Source organism: Dendrobates tinctorius, unplaced genomic scaffold (assembly GCF_039654945.1).
Source record: "Dendrobates tinctorius isolate UK_male_01 unplaced genomic scaffold, ASM3965494v1 ptg000022l, whole genome shotgun sequence".
Taxonomy (NCBI): domain Eukaryota; kingdom Metazoa; phylum Chordata; class Amphibia; order Anura; family Dendrobatidae; genus Dendrobates; species Dendrobates tinctorius.
In genome coordinates, this window is record NW_027361690.1 from 41,439,676 (window position 1) to 41,454,212 (window position 14,537).

General features: G+C 42.8%; 1 protein-coding gene across 2 annotated transcripts in view; it reads left to right on the forward strand.

Annotated features, from left to right (window-relative positions):
* The window catches only part of MAN2A2 (mannosidase alpha class 2A member 2), a 243,957-nt gene extending 231,825 nt beyond the window's left edge, over window positions 1-12,132 (forward strand). For both annotated transcript variants that reach the window (XM_073568628.1, XM_073568627.1), the window contains one exon: window positions 11,288-12,132. In XM_073568628.1, the coding sequence (XP_073424729.1) occupies window positions 11,288-11,449 (162 nt within the window). In that variant the 3' untranslated portion in view covers window positions 11,450-12,132. The remainder of the gene's footprint in view (window positions 1-11,287) is intronic.
* The last annotated feature ends 2,405 nt before the right edge of the window (window positions 12,133-14,537 follow it).

A 14,537-nucleotide genomic window follows, 5' to 3' on the forward strand; every position in this document is an offset into this window, starting at 1 on the left:
CTTTGCCTATTAAATAATAATAAAGGAACACAAAGCCTGGTTACTGAAAAATCAGCTCTTCTCAGGAAAGATTGGTCAGTGTAAACCATGACTGAACTTCTAGTAGATTTCAGAAGATGTATTATTGAGACACATGAAAGCACAGTTAGAAAAATTCTCAACAAATGGAGAAAATTCTGCACTGGTGATTTCTCAGTCTAGGAGAGGGCAATCTGTGAACATCACTCCACAATGTGAAATCCTGACACGTGTCAGAAAAAAAAAGGAAAAGCAAAGGTCCTACTGAAAACTCTATAAACTAGAATAACCCCTGTACACCTTTCCACTATTAGGGTTCGCTCACATCGGAATATAAAATCAGCAAATGCAATGTGAGAAAAAAATCGCATTGCACTCCCACCAATTAAATCAGGCAGTGTTTATCTGCGAGTTTTTCCTCACCTGAAATTGGGATGAGAAAAATTGCAGCATGATGTGTATGGCCTTGTAAAATTGCTGAAACTCACCAATGTAAGTCAGTGGGTGCAAGAAATAAATCGCACAGCACACAGACCATGCATGTGCCGTCTGATTTTTCTGCACTCATCTCTTAGGAAATCCAAAATTTCATCAGCCGACTATAGTAAATTCACATTGTGAACCGTCAGAATATATAGAAAGATGTCCGTGAGATACATAATTAGTGCTGTGCGTGTGTAGCTTACTGTTAATGTATTTAGCTAATAAATAAAGAAAAAGAATGGTGCAGGGCCTTCCTTATTTTTAATAGCCAGATAAGGGAAAGCAGACAGCTGGGGACTGGTGTTATTATTCTTGGAAGAGGCCAATATCCATGAAGCTTCCTAGGCTATTAATAAGCTCACATCTGTCTGCATAGCCTTTACTGGATTATTAGAAAGGGGATACCCCCCAAAAAAATGATGTGGGGTCTCCCTTATTTTTAATAACCACCGAAGGGTAAACAAACAGCTGTTGGCTGATGTTAATAGGCTGGGAATAGCTGTCGGATCACCTGCTACTGCGCAGGCTCGGCCGGCATCATTTCCAGATACTTTTTTTGTTTTTTCTTGTTTATTTATAGCATGATATAAAAGAATAAACTGCACATTACACATGTGATCTTGCTGCAGCGCAGGTGCTGCCGCCAGCACCTGCCTGCTGCAGGTGATTTTTTTTTTTTCAATATATGTACAGTGCCTTGCGAAAGTATTCGGCCCCCTGGAACTTTTCAACCTTTTCCCACATATCATGCTTCAAACATAAAATTACCAAATGTAAATTTTTGGTAAAGAATCAACAACAAGTGGGACACAATTGTGAAGTTAATCGAAATTTATTGGTTATTTTAAATTTTTTTGGAAATTCAAAAACAGAAAAGTGAGGCATGCAATATTATTCGTCCCCTTTTACTTTCAGTAGAGCAAACTCACTCCAGAAGTTTATTGTGGATCTCTGAATGATCCAATGTTGTTCTAAATGACTAATGATGATAAATATAATCCACCTGTGTGTAATCAAGTCTCCTTATAAATGCACCTGCTCTGTCATAGTCTCAGGGTTCTGTTTGAAGCACAGAGAGCATCATGATGACCAAGGAACACAACAGGCAGGTCCGTGATACCGTTGTGGACAAGTTTAAAGCTGGATTTGGATACAAAATGATTTCCAAAACTTTAAATATCCCAAGGAGCACTGTGCAAGCGATCATATTGAAATGGAAGGAGTAACATACCACTGCAAATTTACCAAGACCTGGCCGTCCCTCTAAACTTTCATCTCAAACAAGGAGAAGACTGATCAGAGATACAGCCAAGAGGCCCATGATCACTTTGGATGAACTGCAGAGATCTACAGCTGAGGTGGGACAGTCTGTCCGTAGGACAACAATCAGTCGTACACTGTACAAATCTGGCCTTTATGGAAGAGTGGCAAGAAGAATGCCATTTCTTAAAGATATCCATAAAAAGTGTCGTTTAAACTTTGCAACAAGCCACCTGGGAGACACACCAAACATGTGGAAGAAGGTGCTCTGGTCAGATGAAACCAAAATCAAACTTTTTGGCAACAATGCCAAAAGATATGTTTGGCGTAAAGGCAACACAGCTCATCACCCTGAACACACCATCCCCACTGTCAAACGTGGTAGCAGAATCATGGTTTGGGCCTGCTTTTCTTCAGCAGGGACAGGGAAGATGGTTAAAATTGATGGGAAGATGGATGGAGCCAAATACAGGACCATTCTTGAAGAAAACCTGTTGGAGTCTGCAAAAGACCTGAGACTGGGATGGAGATTTGTCTTCCAACAAGACAATGATCCTAAACATAAAGCTAAATCTTCAATGGAATAGTTCACAAATAAACGAATCCAGGTGTTAGAATGGCCAAGTCAAAGTCCAGACCTGAATCCAATCGAGAATCTGTGGAAAGAGCTGAAAACTGCTGTTCACAAACGATCTCCATCAAACCTCACTGAGCTCGAGCTGTTTGCCAAGGAAGAATGGGCAATAATTTCAGTCTCTCAATGTACAAAACTGATAGAGACATACCCCAAGCGACTTACAGCTGTAGTCGCAGCAAAAGGTGGTGCAACAAAGTATTACGTTAAAGGGGCCGAATAATATTGCACGTCCAACTTTTTAGTTTTTGAATTTCCACAAGAATTTAAAATAACTAATAAATTTCGTTCAACTTCACAGTTGTGTCCCACTTGATGTTGCTTCTTCACCAAAAATTTACATTTGGTATCTTTATGTTTGAAGCATGATATGTGGGAAATGGTTGAAAAGTTCCAGGGGGCCGAATACTTTCGCAAGGCACTGTATAATATTCATTATGTAAATTGGGGGGCAGGTCACTGAAGGATCAGTGACCTGTCAGAACACATACTGATGAATACCTAATCAGAGCATCACATTAAGACACCGCCCACAGGCCGCCCCGGAGTACGGGCATATCATTAATTCAAAACTGAAAATAATGATTAAACAACATGCACAAGATGGATTTCATCAACCAATATATAATTTTAATCAGTATAACCGCACAAACCTGACACTGTCTGTAGGTTACTGTGCACAATCCTGCTGACAGGTTCCCTTTAATAAGCTGGGAAGCCTCATGGATATTGGCCTCTTCCCAGAATAATAACATCAGCCCCCTACTGTCTGCTTCCCCTCAGCTGGGTATTAAAAATAAGGGGGACCACACATATTTTTTTTTTTCATTTAATTTTATATTTATTAGCTAAATATATGTACAGTAAACTACCCAGGCACTGCACTAATCATATATCTCACTGACCTATTTCTTACTACACATCTATCATCTATCTATATTGTTTTAATAGTTTGAAAACTAGATTGAAATGACAGAGAATTACTGTATGTAAAAGCTGACGTTAAAAATAAGTTGTATACGGATACTAGTTGAGGTAAAAAACACACACTCGCATAGCACCTGCATGGCATACGCATGTAGGGGAGAAAACAAAATGCATGACACTCGCCTGACACTCTCCAACTTAGGCCGGTTTCACATTAGCGCTTTTTAAGCGCACGCACGGCCGGGGGTAGCTCCGCCCCCGAGCCGGCTCTCTGCCCGGCGTGCCCGCCCCTTGCTTGTAGCGCCGCCTACTAGCGGACAGCGGCGCCTGCGATCGGCGCACCCTATCTTTAGCATAGGGTGCACAGATCGTGCGCAGGCCGTGCGCTAGTTGCGCTTTGACCTGCGCTGCGCACTTTTGACGGTGCGCCGTGCGCGACAAAATCCGAAAAGTTTGATTTTGGCGCGCACGGCGCACCGTCAAAAGTGCGCAGCGCAGGTCAAAGCGCAACTAGCGCACGGCCTGCGCACGATCTGCACACCCTATGCTAAAGATAGGGTGCGCCGATCGCAGGCGCCGCTGTCCGCTAGTAGGCGGCGCTACAAGCAAGGGGCGGGCACGCCGGGCAGAGAGCCGGCTCGGGGGCGGAGCTACCCCCGGCCGTGCGTGCGCTTAAAAAGCGCTAATGTGAAACCGGCCTTATCTGGCTGAGGCTGGTTTCACACTTGCGTTTTTTTGCTCTGTTTTTTAGCGCAAAAAAAGCATGCATTTTTCCCCCCTATCTTTTACATGGGTGCGCCTAGGTGCGCATACACATGCGTTTGTATGCGCATGCTTTTTTTGTAGTGTGCGCTCGGGCGCACAAAATGCATCCTGTTGCATTTTTTGTGCGTCCGACTTGCCCCAAAAAAATGCATGTGCACGCAATGCGTTTTTTTACAGCAACACACCCATTATAGTCTGAGTGTGCATACGTGCGCATTGTAATGCGCACGTATGCGCAAAGAAATGCATGTTTTTAAAAAAAAAAACGCACACAAACGCATGATGCATTTTTTTCATGCGTTTGTGTGTGCAAAAAACGCAAGTGTGAAAGTAGCCTGAGACTCTCAGCTACTTAATATACACAGATGTGGCCGAACCCTTATAAAAACACTGAACAAGAATGGTGTTAATGAAAGCGTACCACAAAGTAAAATGCCGTTAAATGGTGGCCATCTCAAGTTTGTTCTGCACCAACTGGGTGTGCCACGCGTCAATAGTTCTGGAAAGGAATTGTCTATGGACAAATGAGACACAAGTGGATAATTTTTACCATAAAAATACAATCCTATGGTTTGGAAGAAAAAGAATGCTGCATACCAGGTCCAAACCCTCAATCCATCTGTGAAGCATGGTGGAGGGGGAGCATCATAGTTTGGGCCTGCTATGCAGCCTCATAATCTTCAAGTATTGTGATCATTTAGGGGTAATAGAAGTAAAGGGGCATCATAACATTGTACAAGAGAATGCAAGGATAGCAGTCCTTGACCTTAAGCTGAAGAGACATTAGGCGATTAGCCTGACCCAAAGTATCCAAGTAAATAAATTGAAGAATGTTTGGAAAAAGATGTGTTTTGGAAGGCCCAAGTGAGAGTTCTGACCATATCAAGTGCTGTGGCATGACCTGAAGCGGGCTGTACTTGCAAAAATTCCCTGAAATATTCATGTACTGAAACACATTTACAGGAAAGAATGGTCCAAAATTGCTCCACAACTTTGTACAAATCTGATTGGCACCTGCAAGAAACGTTTAGTGGACAAGATTGCTGTTAAAGGGGTATTTACCATTCAAGGGTTTATTTATGTTCTCCCTGTATTTAACAAAAGACTTGAACAGTAATGTTCATTAGCTTAGAAAATAGTGTTTGTCGGTAATTGTGACTTGCATAATAATCAGACCACATTTTATCAGTAATCATTGCAGAGATATTGGTAATTTCACAAACTTGTTCTTGAAGCTGTATGTACTGGATGCACACGGTCCATATATATGTGGTTGGATGTGAGCAATATGCCATCTTCACTGCTGCAGCTGCTGAGGACAAATTCTGCACTGGAAGACAAGTTATATTCAAAGAAAATGTCCAGTTAAAAAAATAGCTTTAGATGTGTTTAAAATACACTGCTCACAAAATAAAAGGGAACACTGAAATACTGCATCCTAGATATTAGTAAATGAAATATTCCAGTTGCAAATCTTTATTCATTACATAATGGGATGTGTTGAGAACAATAAAACATAAAAATGTTCAACGTAAATCAAACTTAATGTCCCATGGAGATATCAATTTGGAATGATACTCAAAATCAAAGTGGAAAATCAAATTACAGACTAATCCAACTTCAGTGGAAATGCCTCAAGACAAGGAAATGATGCTCAGTAGCATGTGTGGCCTCCACATGCCTGTGTGACCTCCCTACAACGTCTGAGCATGGTACTGATTAGGTGGCGGATGTTCTCCTGAGGGATCTCCTCCCGGACCCGGACTAAAGCATCCGCCAACTCCTGGACAGTCTGTGGTGCAACGTTGGTGGAAGGAGCAAGACATGATGTCCCAGATGTGCTCAATCAGATTCAGGTCTGGGGAACTGGCGGGCCAGTCCATAGCTTCAATGCCTTCATCTTGCAGGAACTGCTAACACACTCCAGCCACATGAGGTCTGGCATTGTCCTGCATTAGGAGGAACCCAGGGCTAACCGCACCAGTATGTGGTCTCACAGGGGGTCTGAGGATCTCATCTCGGTACCTAATGGCAGTCAGGCTACCTCTGGTGAGCACATGGAGGGCTGTGTGGCCCTCCAAAGAAATGCCACCCCACGCCATTACTGACCCACTACCAAATCGATCATGCTGAAGGATGTTGCAGGTAGCAGATCGCTTTCCACGGCGTCTCCAGACTCTGTCACGTCTGTCACATGTGCTCAGTGTGAACCTGCTTTCATCTGTGAAGAGCACAGGGCGCCAGTGGCGAATTTGCCAATCCTGGTGTTCTCTGGCAAATACCAAGCGTCCTGCACGGTGTTGCACTGTGAGCACAACCTCTATCTGTGGACGTGGGGCCTTCAGACCACCCTCATGGAGTCAGTTTCTAACCGTTTGTGCAGACACATGCATATTTGTGGCCTGCTGGAGGTCTATTTGCATGGCTCTGGCAGTGTTCCTCCTGTTCTTCCTTGCACAAAGACTGAGGTAGCAGTTCTGCTGCTGAGTAGCTGCTCTCCTACGGCCCCCTCCACATCTCCTGGTGTAGCGGCCTGTCTCCTGGTAGTGCCTCCAGCCTCTGGACACTGCACTGACAGACACAGCAAACCTTCTTGCCACAGCTCGCATTGATGTGCCATCCTGCATGAGCTGCACTACCTGAGCCACTTGTGTGGGATGTAGAGTCCGTCTCATGCTATCACGAGTGTGAAAGCACAACCAGCATTCAAAAGTGACCAAAACATCGGCCAGAAAGCATTAGTACTGAGATGTGTTCTGTGGTCCCCACCTGCAGAACCACTCCTTTACTGAGTATGTCTTGATAATTGCCAACAATTTCCATCTGTTGTCTATTCCATTTGCACAACAGCATGTGAAATTGATTGTCAATCAGTGTTGCTTCCTAAGTGGACAGTTTGATTTCACAGAAGTTTGATCCATTTGGAGTTATATTCTGTTTGTGTTCCCTTTATTTTTTGAGCAGTGTAGAAATAGTCATCATGGAAAGTGTTGGCACCCTTGAAATTGTTCCATAAAATGAAGTATTTCTAAAATAAAATCTTGCAATTACAAATGTATATTTCCATTGTAAGCTTTGAACCACACAAAAAAAAAAACAGGGGAAAAAGGCAAATTGGACATAATTTCACACAAAACCCCCAAAATGGGCCACACAAAATTGTTGGCACCCTTCACTTAAAATTTGATTACACACCCTCTGAAATAAATGACTTCAATCAATTGCTTCCTATAAACATCAACAAGCTTCTTACACCTCTCAACTGAAATTTTGGACCACTCTTCTTTTGCCAGCTGCTCCAGGTCTCTCATATTTGAAGGGTACCTTTTCCTAACAGTAATTTTATGATCTCTCTACAGCTGTTCAATGGAATTTAGATCCGTACTCATTGCTGGCCTCTTCAGAACTCTCCAGCGCTTTGTTTCCATCCATTTCTGGGTGATTCTTGAAGTATGTTTTGAGTCATTGTCCTGCTGAAAGACACATAACCTAGGACACAAACCCATCTTTCTGACACATTGCAAGCCAAAATCTTTGGTAATCTTCAGATTTCTTAATGTCTTGCGCACAGTCAATGCACACAATGCCAGAGAGAGCAAAAGAACCCAAAAACATCTTTAAACCTCCACCATATCGGACTGTAGGTACTGTCTTCTTTTCTTTGCAGGCCTCATTCGTTTTCAGTTTACAGTAGAATGATGTACTTTACCAAAAATCTCTATCTTGGTCTCATCTGTACACAAAGCGCTTTCCCAGAAGGATTTTGGCTTACTCATGTACATTTTGGCAAACTGCAGTCTAGCTTTTTTATGTTTCTGTGTCAGCAGTGGTTCCTCATTCAGTTGTTGATAGATAGTTCTCTCTGACACTGATGCACCCTGAGCCTGCAGCCCAGCTTGAATTTCTTTGGAATTTGATTGAGGCTGCTTATCCACCCTCCTGACTATCCTGCATTGCAACCTTAATAACACCACTTAATAACACCACTATTATTGTTGGAAGAAAACAAATTCGCAAGACGACTTCACTGCATTCAAACAGACAACACACGCTTTCAAATCTGCCCTCACCTCTGCTAAACAGGCCTACTTCACAACCCTCATATCTTCCCTATCCTACAACTCTAAACCGTTATTCAGAACTTTTAACTCCCTCCTCCGCCCATCACTGCCCCCTCCAACCTCCTTCATCTCTGCTGAGTACTTTGCCACACACTTCAAAAGTAAGATCAACCAAACAAGGCAAGTTTTCATTGTTCAGCCACCACAACCCTTTGTATACCAGACCAATGCCCAAATCCCATAACCTCACTCTCCAACATCACTGAAGGGGAGCTTAATTGTCTCCCTCTCCAAATCGCACCTCACCACCTGTGCGCTTGACCCCATCCCTTCCCCCTCCTCCCCAATCTCACCACTATTATCCCATCCCTAACCCATCCCTTCAACCTATCACTAACTTCTGGTACCTTCCCTTCTGCTTACAAACATGCCACAATCACACCTATCCTTAAAAAGACAACCCTCGACCCAACCGCTATGTCCAGCTATCGCCCATTATCGCTGCTCGCATTCGCTTCCAAACTTCTGAAGCAGCACATCCACGCTGAACTTTCCTCCCATCTCTCATCTAACTTGCTCTTTGACAATCTACAATCTGGTTTCCGCCCCATCACTCCACTGAGACAGCCCTAACCAAAATTACTAATGACCTACTTACAGCCAAAGCTAACGGACCATACTCTATACTACTCATTCTAGACTTTTCCTCTGCTTTCGACACAGTTGACCACTACCTCCTACTACAGATCCTCTCCTCCTTTGGCATCAAAGACCTCGCCCTATCCTGGATCTCCTCATACCATTCCAACTGCACATTCAGCGTCTCCCACTCTCACACTACCTCCTCATCCCACCCTCTCTCTGTTGGTTTCCCCCAAGGCTCTGTTCTAGGACCCCTACTTTTCTCAATCTATACACTTGGCCTGGGACAACTCATGAAGTCCCATGGATTCCAGTACCAGCTTTATGCTGATGACAGTCAGATCTACGTCTCGAGCCCAGACGTCACCTCTCTGCTGTCCAGAATCCCAGAGTGTCTATCAGCCATATCCTCCTTCTCTCGCTTCCTCAAACTCAATGTGGACAAATCTGAATTCATCATCTTTCCTCCATCTCACAGATCTTCCTTACCTGACCTATTTATCACAATTAACATCATCACGCTTTCCCCCGTACCGGAAGTCCGCTGCCTCGGAGTAACCCTTGACTCTGCCCTGTACTTAACCGCACATCTAAGCACTTTCCACCTCCTGTCGCCTCCAGCTCAAAAGCATTTCCAGAATCCATCCTTTCCTCAACCCTCACTTTACCAATATGCTTGTGCATGCCCTCATCATCTCCCACCTCGACTACTGCAACATCCTTTTCTGTGGCCTCCCTGCTAACACCTTTGCACCTCTCTAGTCCATCCTTAACTATGCTGCCTGACTAATTCATCTCTCCTCGCTATTCCTCCACTTTTCCCCTCTGGAAATCTCTTCACTGGCTCCCATTCCCTCAGTGTATCCAGTTCAAATTACTAATACTGACCTACAAGGCCATCTATAACCTGTCTCCTCCAAAAATATCTATTCGCACCTCCAAGACTTCTCCTAAATATCCCCCATCCTCTGGAATTCTTTGTCCCAACTCGTCTGACTATTAAACACATTCGTATCCTTCAGACGGAACCTGAAAACCCACCTCTTCAGGAAAGCTTACAGCCTGCAATGCCCCACTGCCTCCTCACCACTACTGGAGCTATCGCCTCACCACCACAGGAGCTACTGCAACCCCCCCAACCTACTGTCTCCTTCCCCACCATCCTGTAGATTGTAAACTCGCAAGCACAGGGTCCTCTTCCCTCTGTATCAGTCTGTCATTGTTAGTTTGTTTACTGTAAGTGATATCTGTAATTTGTATGTAACCCCTTCTCATGTGCAGCACCATGGAATCAATGGTGCTATATAAATAAATAATAATAATAACCTTTCATCAATTTTTCTCTGCCATCCATGTCCATGGTTCTCAAGTCCTCAGACAATTCTCTTCTGCTCTTTCTGTTCTCCATGCTTAGTTTGGAAGACACAGACACACAATGCAAATATTGAGTCAACTTCTCCCCTTTTTAACTGGTTTAAAGTGTGATTTTCATATTTCTCACACCTGTTACTTGCCACAGGTGAGTTTTGACAAGCATTAGATGCTTAAAACAAAGTTGTTTACCCACAATTTTGGAAAGGTGCCAACAATTTTGTTCAGCACATTTTTGTTTTTGGTTTTTTTTTTAAATTATGTCGAATTTGCCTTTTTTCTCAGTTTTTTTGTGTTGTTCCAATACCGAAAAGGAAAATAAACATATGTATAACAAAACATGTATAATTGCAATAATTTTCTGGGAGAAATACTGTAACAATTTCAAAGGTTCCAACACTTTCGACCAGGACTGTATATATAGCTTACTAATACACTTGCAATACAAAGGTTTCCCCAATGTCAAGATATAAGTATCGGTCCTGGGTCCTTGCAGCTCCACTTCCAGCTTTGGTTCAACACAGAAGACATCTTCCTGTATCAGCCTGTAACCAAGGCTGTGCTTAAAGGGGGCTCAGTCGCTGGTTTATTTCACTGTCTAAGGCAGCCTCGTTGTCCACATTCACGCGTTCAGTATTTGGTCAGTATTTTAACTCAGTATGTGTAAGACAAAATCAGGAGTGGAACAATTAGAGGAAAAGTATAATAGAAACACGTCACCACTTCTGCATGTATCACCCACTCCTGACTTTGACTTAGTGAAGTAAAATACTGACCAGATTCTGGGTATGTGAATGTGGTCTTTGTCTATTCATCAGTGGTGATTGTATGTAAATATGATTATTTAGGTGCTTGAAGAAAAACCTCACAGAGTAAGGCTGACATGTCTCATCATGTGGATATAGGGTCCGTCATCTTTGACACTGAGCTCTGAAGTGCTGCTTTTCTTTTCATTTTTTTTAAGACTATATTATGTTTTTGTTCATAAAGCCAAATAATGATAATTAGTAAGTGTTTTTTTATTGCCTTTCTACCTAACAAATCTCTAGATCTTTGGGATTTTGCATGTTATTGACATTTGACGTTGTGCACTCTATGTAACCATGAATCTGCCTTTTTTTTCTAGTTGTCACTTGGAGGTCTGTTCATGGGGCTAGAAGTAGGACTTATCCAAGCCATGTCCTTGACATTGATGTACTCCCTAGCTCCCAATTCGAACAGCAGCAGCAGCCCCACACTCAGCATGGACCCAATGGAAATTTCCACTTATCGTCTGCGATTCAGCTAACATCAGCCATGTGGGACAAATGATCCCATTGCACACAAGCCAAGGACTGGAGCTGGATGGTTCATCAACAGTGTGTACTTTTTTCAAGGGCAACACATTTAGTTCTGTAGTTTGGATCACAGCCAGCCATGGAAAAGTCCGCTGGGGCATTTGGGACAAACCAAAATAACCCTGTAAGCTTAGTTATTGCTAAGAGAAAAGTGTGTTTCAGACTCTTTTAGCACTCAAGGAGTTAAACATCTAGATTATATGTTACCGACAGAACAGAAGCTATTTATGATAAACTTGCTTTTTAAGGAGAAAAACTATTTATTTCTGGACTTTTTAAGAACATGTCCTCACCGATTCCTGCCACAATCTGACAGTCCTCAACGGAGTAGAAAACTCAAAGCAATTTCCCCTGTGCCATTAAATGCTGCAGACAGGTCAACAAGAATATGTTTCCAAAAATCCCAAGGGGAATTACCTACTAGATGGTATATTAAGCCTAGAATAGAAATGTTGTCAGTCTCAGCCATTGTCAGTATTCTTCCATATGTTATCTGTCTTTTTTTATACTGTAGCACTGAAGAAAAACGATTATGGCAAAGAATCACTGAGACAAGTATGGTAAAATGACATGTGAAATGATGGGGAAATCTTGTTTCTGCAACTGTGGTCATAAATACAGATCTGATACCATTCTAGAGAGTATGGAATTGTTATTTCACTTTTTGAGCGTCAACATTACAGTGATATTCAGATGTCTAATGATAAGGCATGAGCATATAAAAACCTTATATAAAATAAACTTTCCCTAGGGGATAAAATCCTTAGTCTCTAACATATGCGGCTACAGAATATTGGACTCGCCAATATTAAAGGGTATAGACACCTTTCAAATAAAGACACACAAAAACCCAATGAATAATTATTACGGCAAAAACTCGGAGCAATATTCATAAACTTCATTGAAATTAGTTTAAATTGACAAAATATACAAATTTTATTAAGCACCATTTGCTACACAGAATGCAAACATTACAAATTGTTCACAGTAAAACAGGGATACTGCTGTCCAAACGGGGAGCCATATTGCACGTTTGCCCATAAATAGCATACACTGTAACCATTTAATTCAAAGCAGGCTAAGTCTGTATACAATTATAATAAAAATTAATCAGTATACCACTAGTTGGTACAGACAACACCCATAGTTGTTTAATTCATAGATACTAGGTAAGCATATTTAAATAGAAGGGAAAATCCCATAATTAAAGCAGGCACAACCTATATGTAAATTCATAGAGACTCAGATCTCAAAACATGCCTCCTATTTGTATATACCTAATGGTACTAAAATGAAGTGCAGCCAATTGAATGAATGTAACAACGGGAAACTCCCAGAAAAAGGCCACTTACATGTTTGTTAGTGTATGACGATGGCTTCCCCGTCGCCCCAATGCGCGTTTCGCTTCTTCGTCAGGAGGCGTGGCAAAGGGCGGGGTAAGCAAGTATTTTATATAGTGGATGGCCAATCAAAAACTAGGAACCGCGCACGTCATATAATTATAATGTTCGGCATCTGTGATGTGTGCCGCTGCTTCCTGCCACTATGGCGCATGTGCCGCTGACGTCATTCTCCCGGAAATAGACCACAGGCTCGTGGCCGTGGAGGAGAAGCCGCGTCGCGCCGTCATGGAGACCGTGCATGCGCACTCCTCTCCCAATGTCCGCTTACCCGATAGTCGGAGCTGACGAAGCAAGACATGCGCACTCGGCAGAAGCAGTTCACTAAAATTTGTATATTTTGGCAATTTAAACTAACTTCGCTATGGTTTATGAACCTTTCAAATAAAGTATTTTAAATTGTTTTTTTTTACTTAAAGGGAACATGTCATGACCAGAGACACTATTTACCTGCACATATAGGAGTATTCCGTAGGTAAATGGTGTTTAAATCCTGTGTAGTTTACTGGAACAGCAGCTCTGGGAAGAAATTAAAGTTTTATTCTTCCTGCAACCACTAGCAGTGGGCTATTGTGTAGCCGGCTTACTGGAGCAGCAGCTGCAGGGAGAAATTTAATTTTTTTTTGCCCTGCAGCCTCTATGTTTCAGTCATTGGGCGTAGCAGGGAGCGGTTACAGTCACTGCTCAGTATACTAGGATAGTCACTCCCTGTAACATTGGTGTACTGCCTGCTCTGCAGCATGTGTGTGCAGCATGTCTGTGTAGGGCAGGCTGGGCTAAATCAGGCTAAGAAGGACTGCAACAATCACAGTTTAGTGTGCAGTGACTGTAACTGCTCCCTACATTAACCTAATGACTAAAAACTAGCGGCTGCAGAGAGAATAAATCATAATTTTATCCCTGTAGCCACTGATCCAGTAAGATGGCTAGACAGGATTTAAATGCTGTTTTATGTAGCTTACCTGTATATCTGCAGATAAATAGCAATTCGGGACATGATAGGTTCCCTTTAAATGCCAAGCTCTCTAAATAATCTTCATTAAAAATGCCCTACAATTTTGTTTTTGTATCATATTTTCTGGATTATGTGACACTCTTTTTCCTCAAAATTTGGGAGGAAAATGGGGTGCGTCTTATAATCTGAAGTGAAATTTCTGGGGGCGGTGAAGCAAGGTCACAGGAGGCAGGGTCGCAGCTTCCTCCCGTTGATGGGAGGAGTGAGGCAATGCTGCAGTGCCTAGGCTCTCAAAAGATGTCAGCGTCAGTGAACGGATTCCACTTTCTTGTAGTTTTCCCTGCCATGGGTTTCGGGAAAATGTCCGCCTACAGCAGCACATGCACAGATTGAGAACTCGTGTCCCAATATCTAAATCTGTGCATGCTCCGCCAGAGGCGGTCATTTTCGCAAAGCCCACCACAGGGAAATCTACAGGAAAATGGACTCCGCTCACTGCCACCGACATCTTATGAGAGCCTAGGCACCACAGCATCACCCCGCTCCTGCCACCGACGGCCTCCTGAAGCAACGACCCGGCCTCCTGTGACTCCGCTCCACTCAGCAACCCCCCAGGTAAGCTAACGTTAAAACGTACTAAAAGACACACCACCATTTTATTTTGAAAAAAAAAATTTCTCCTAT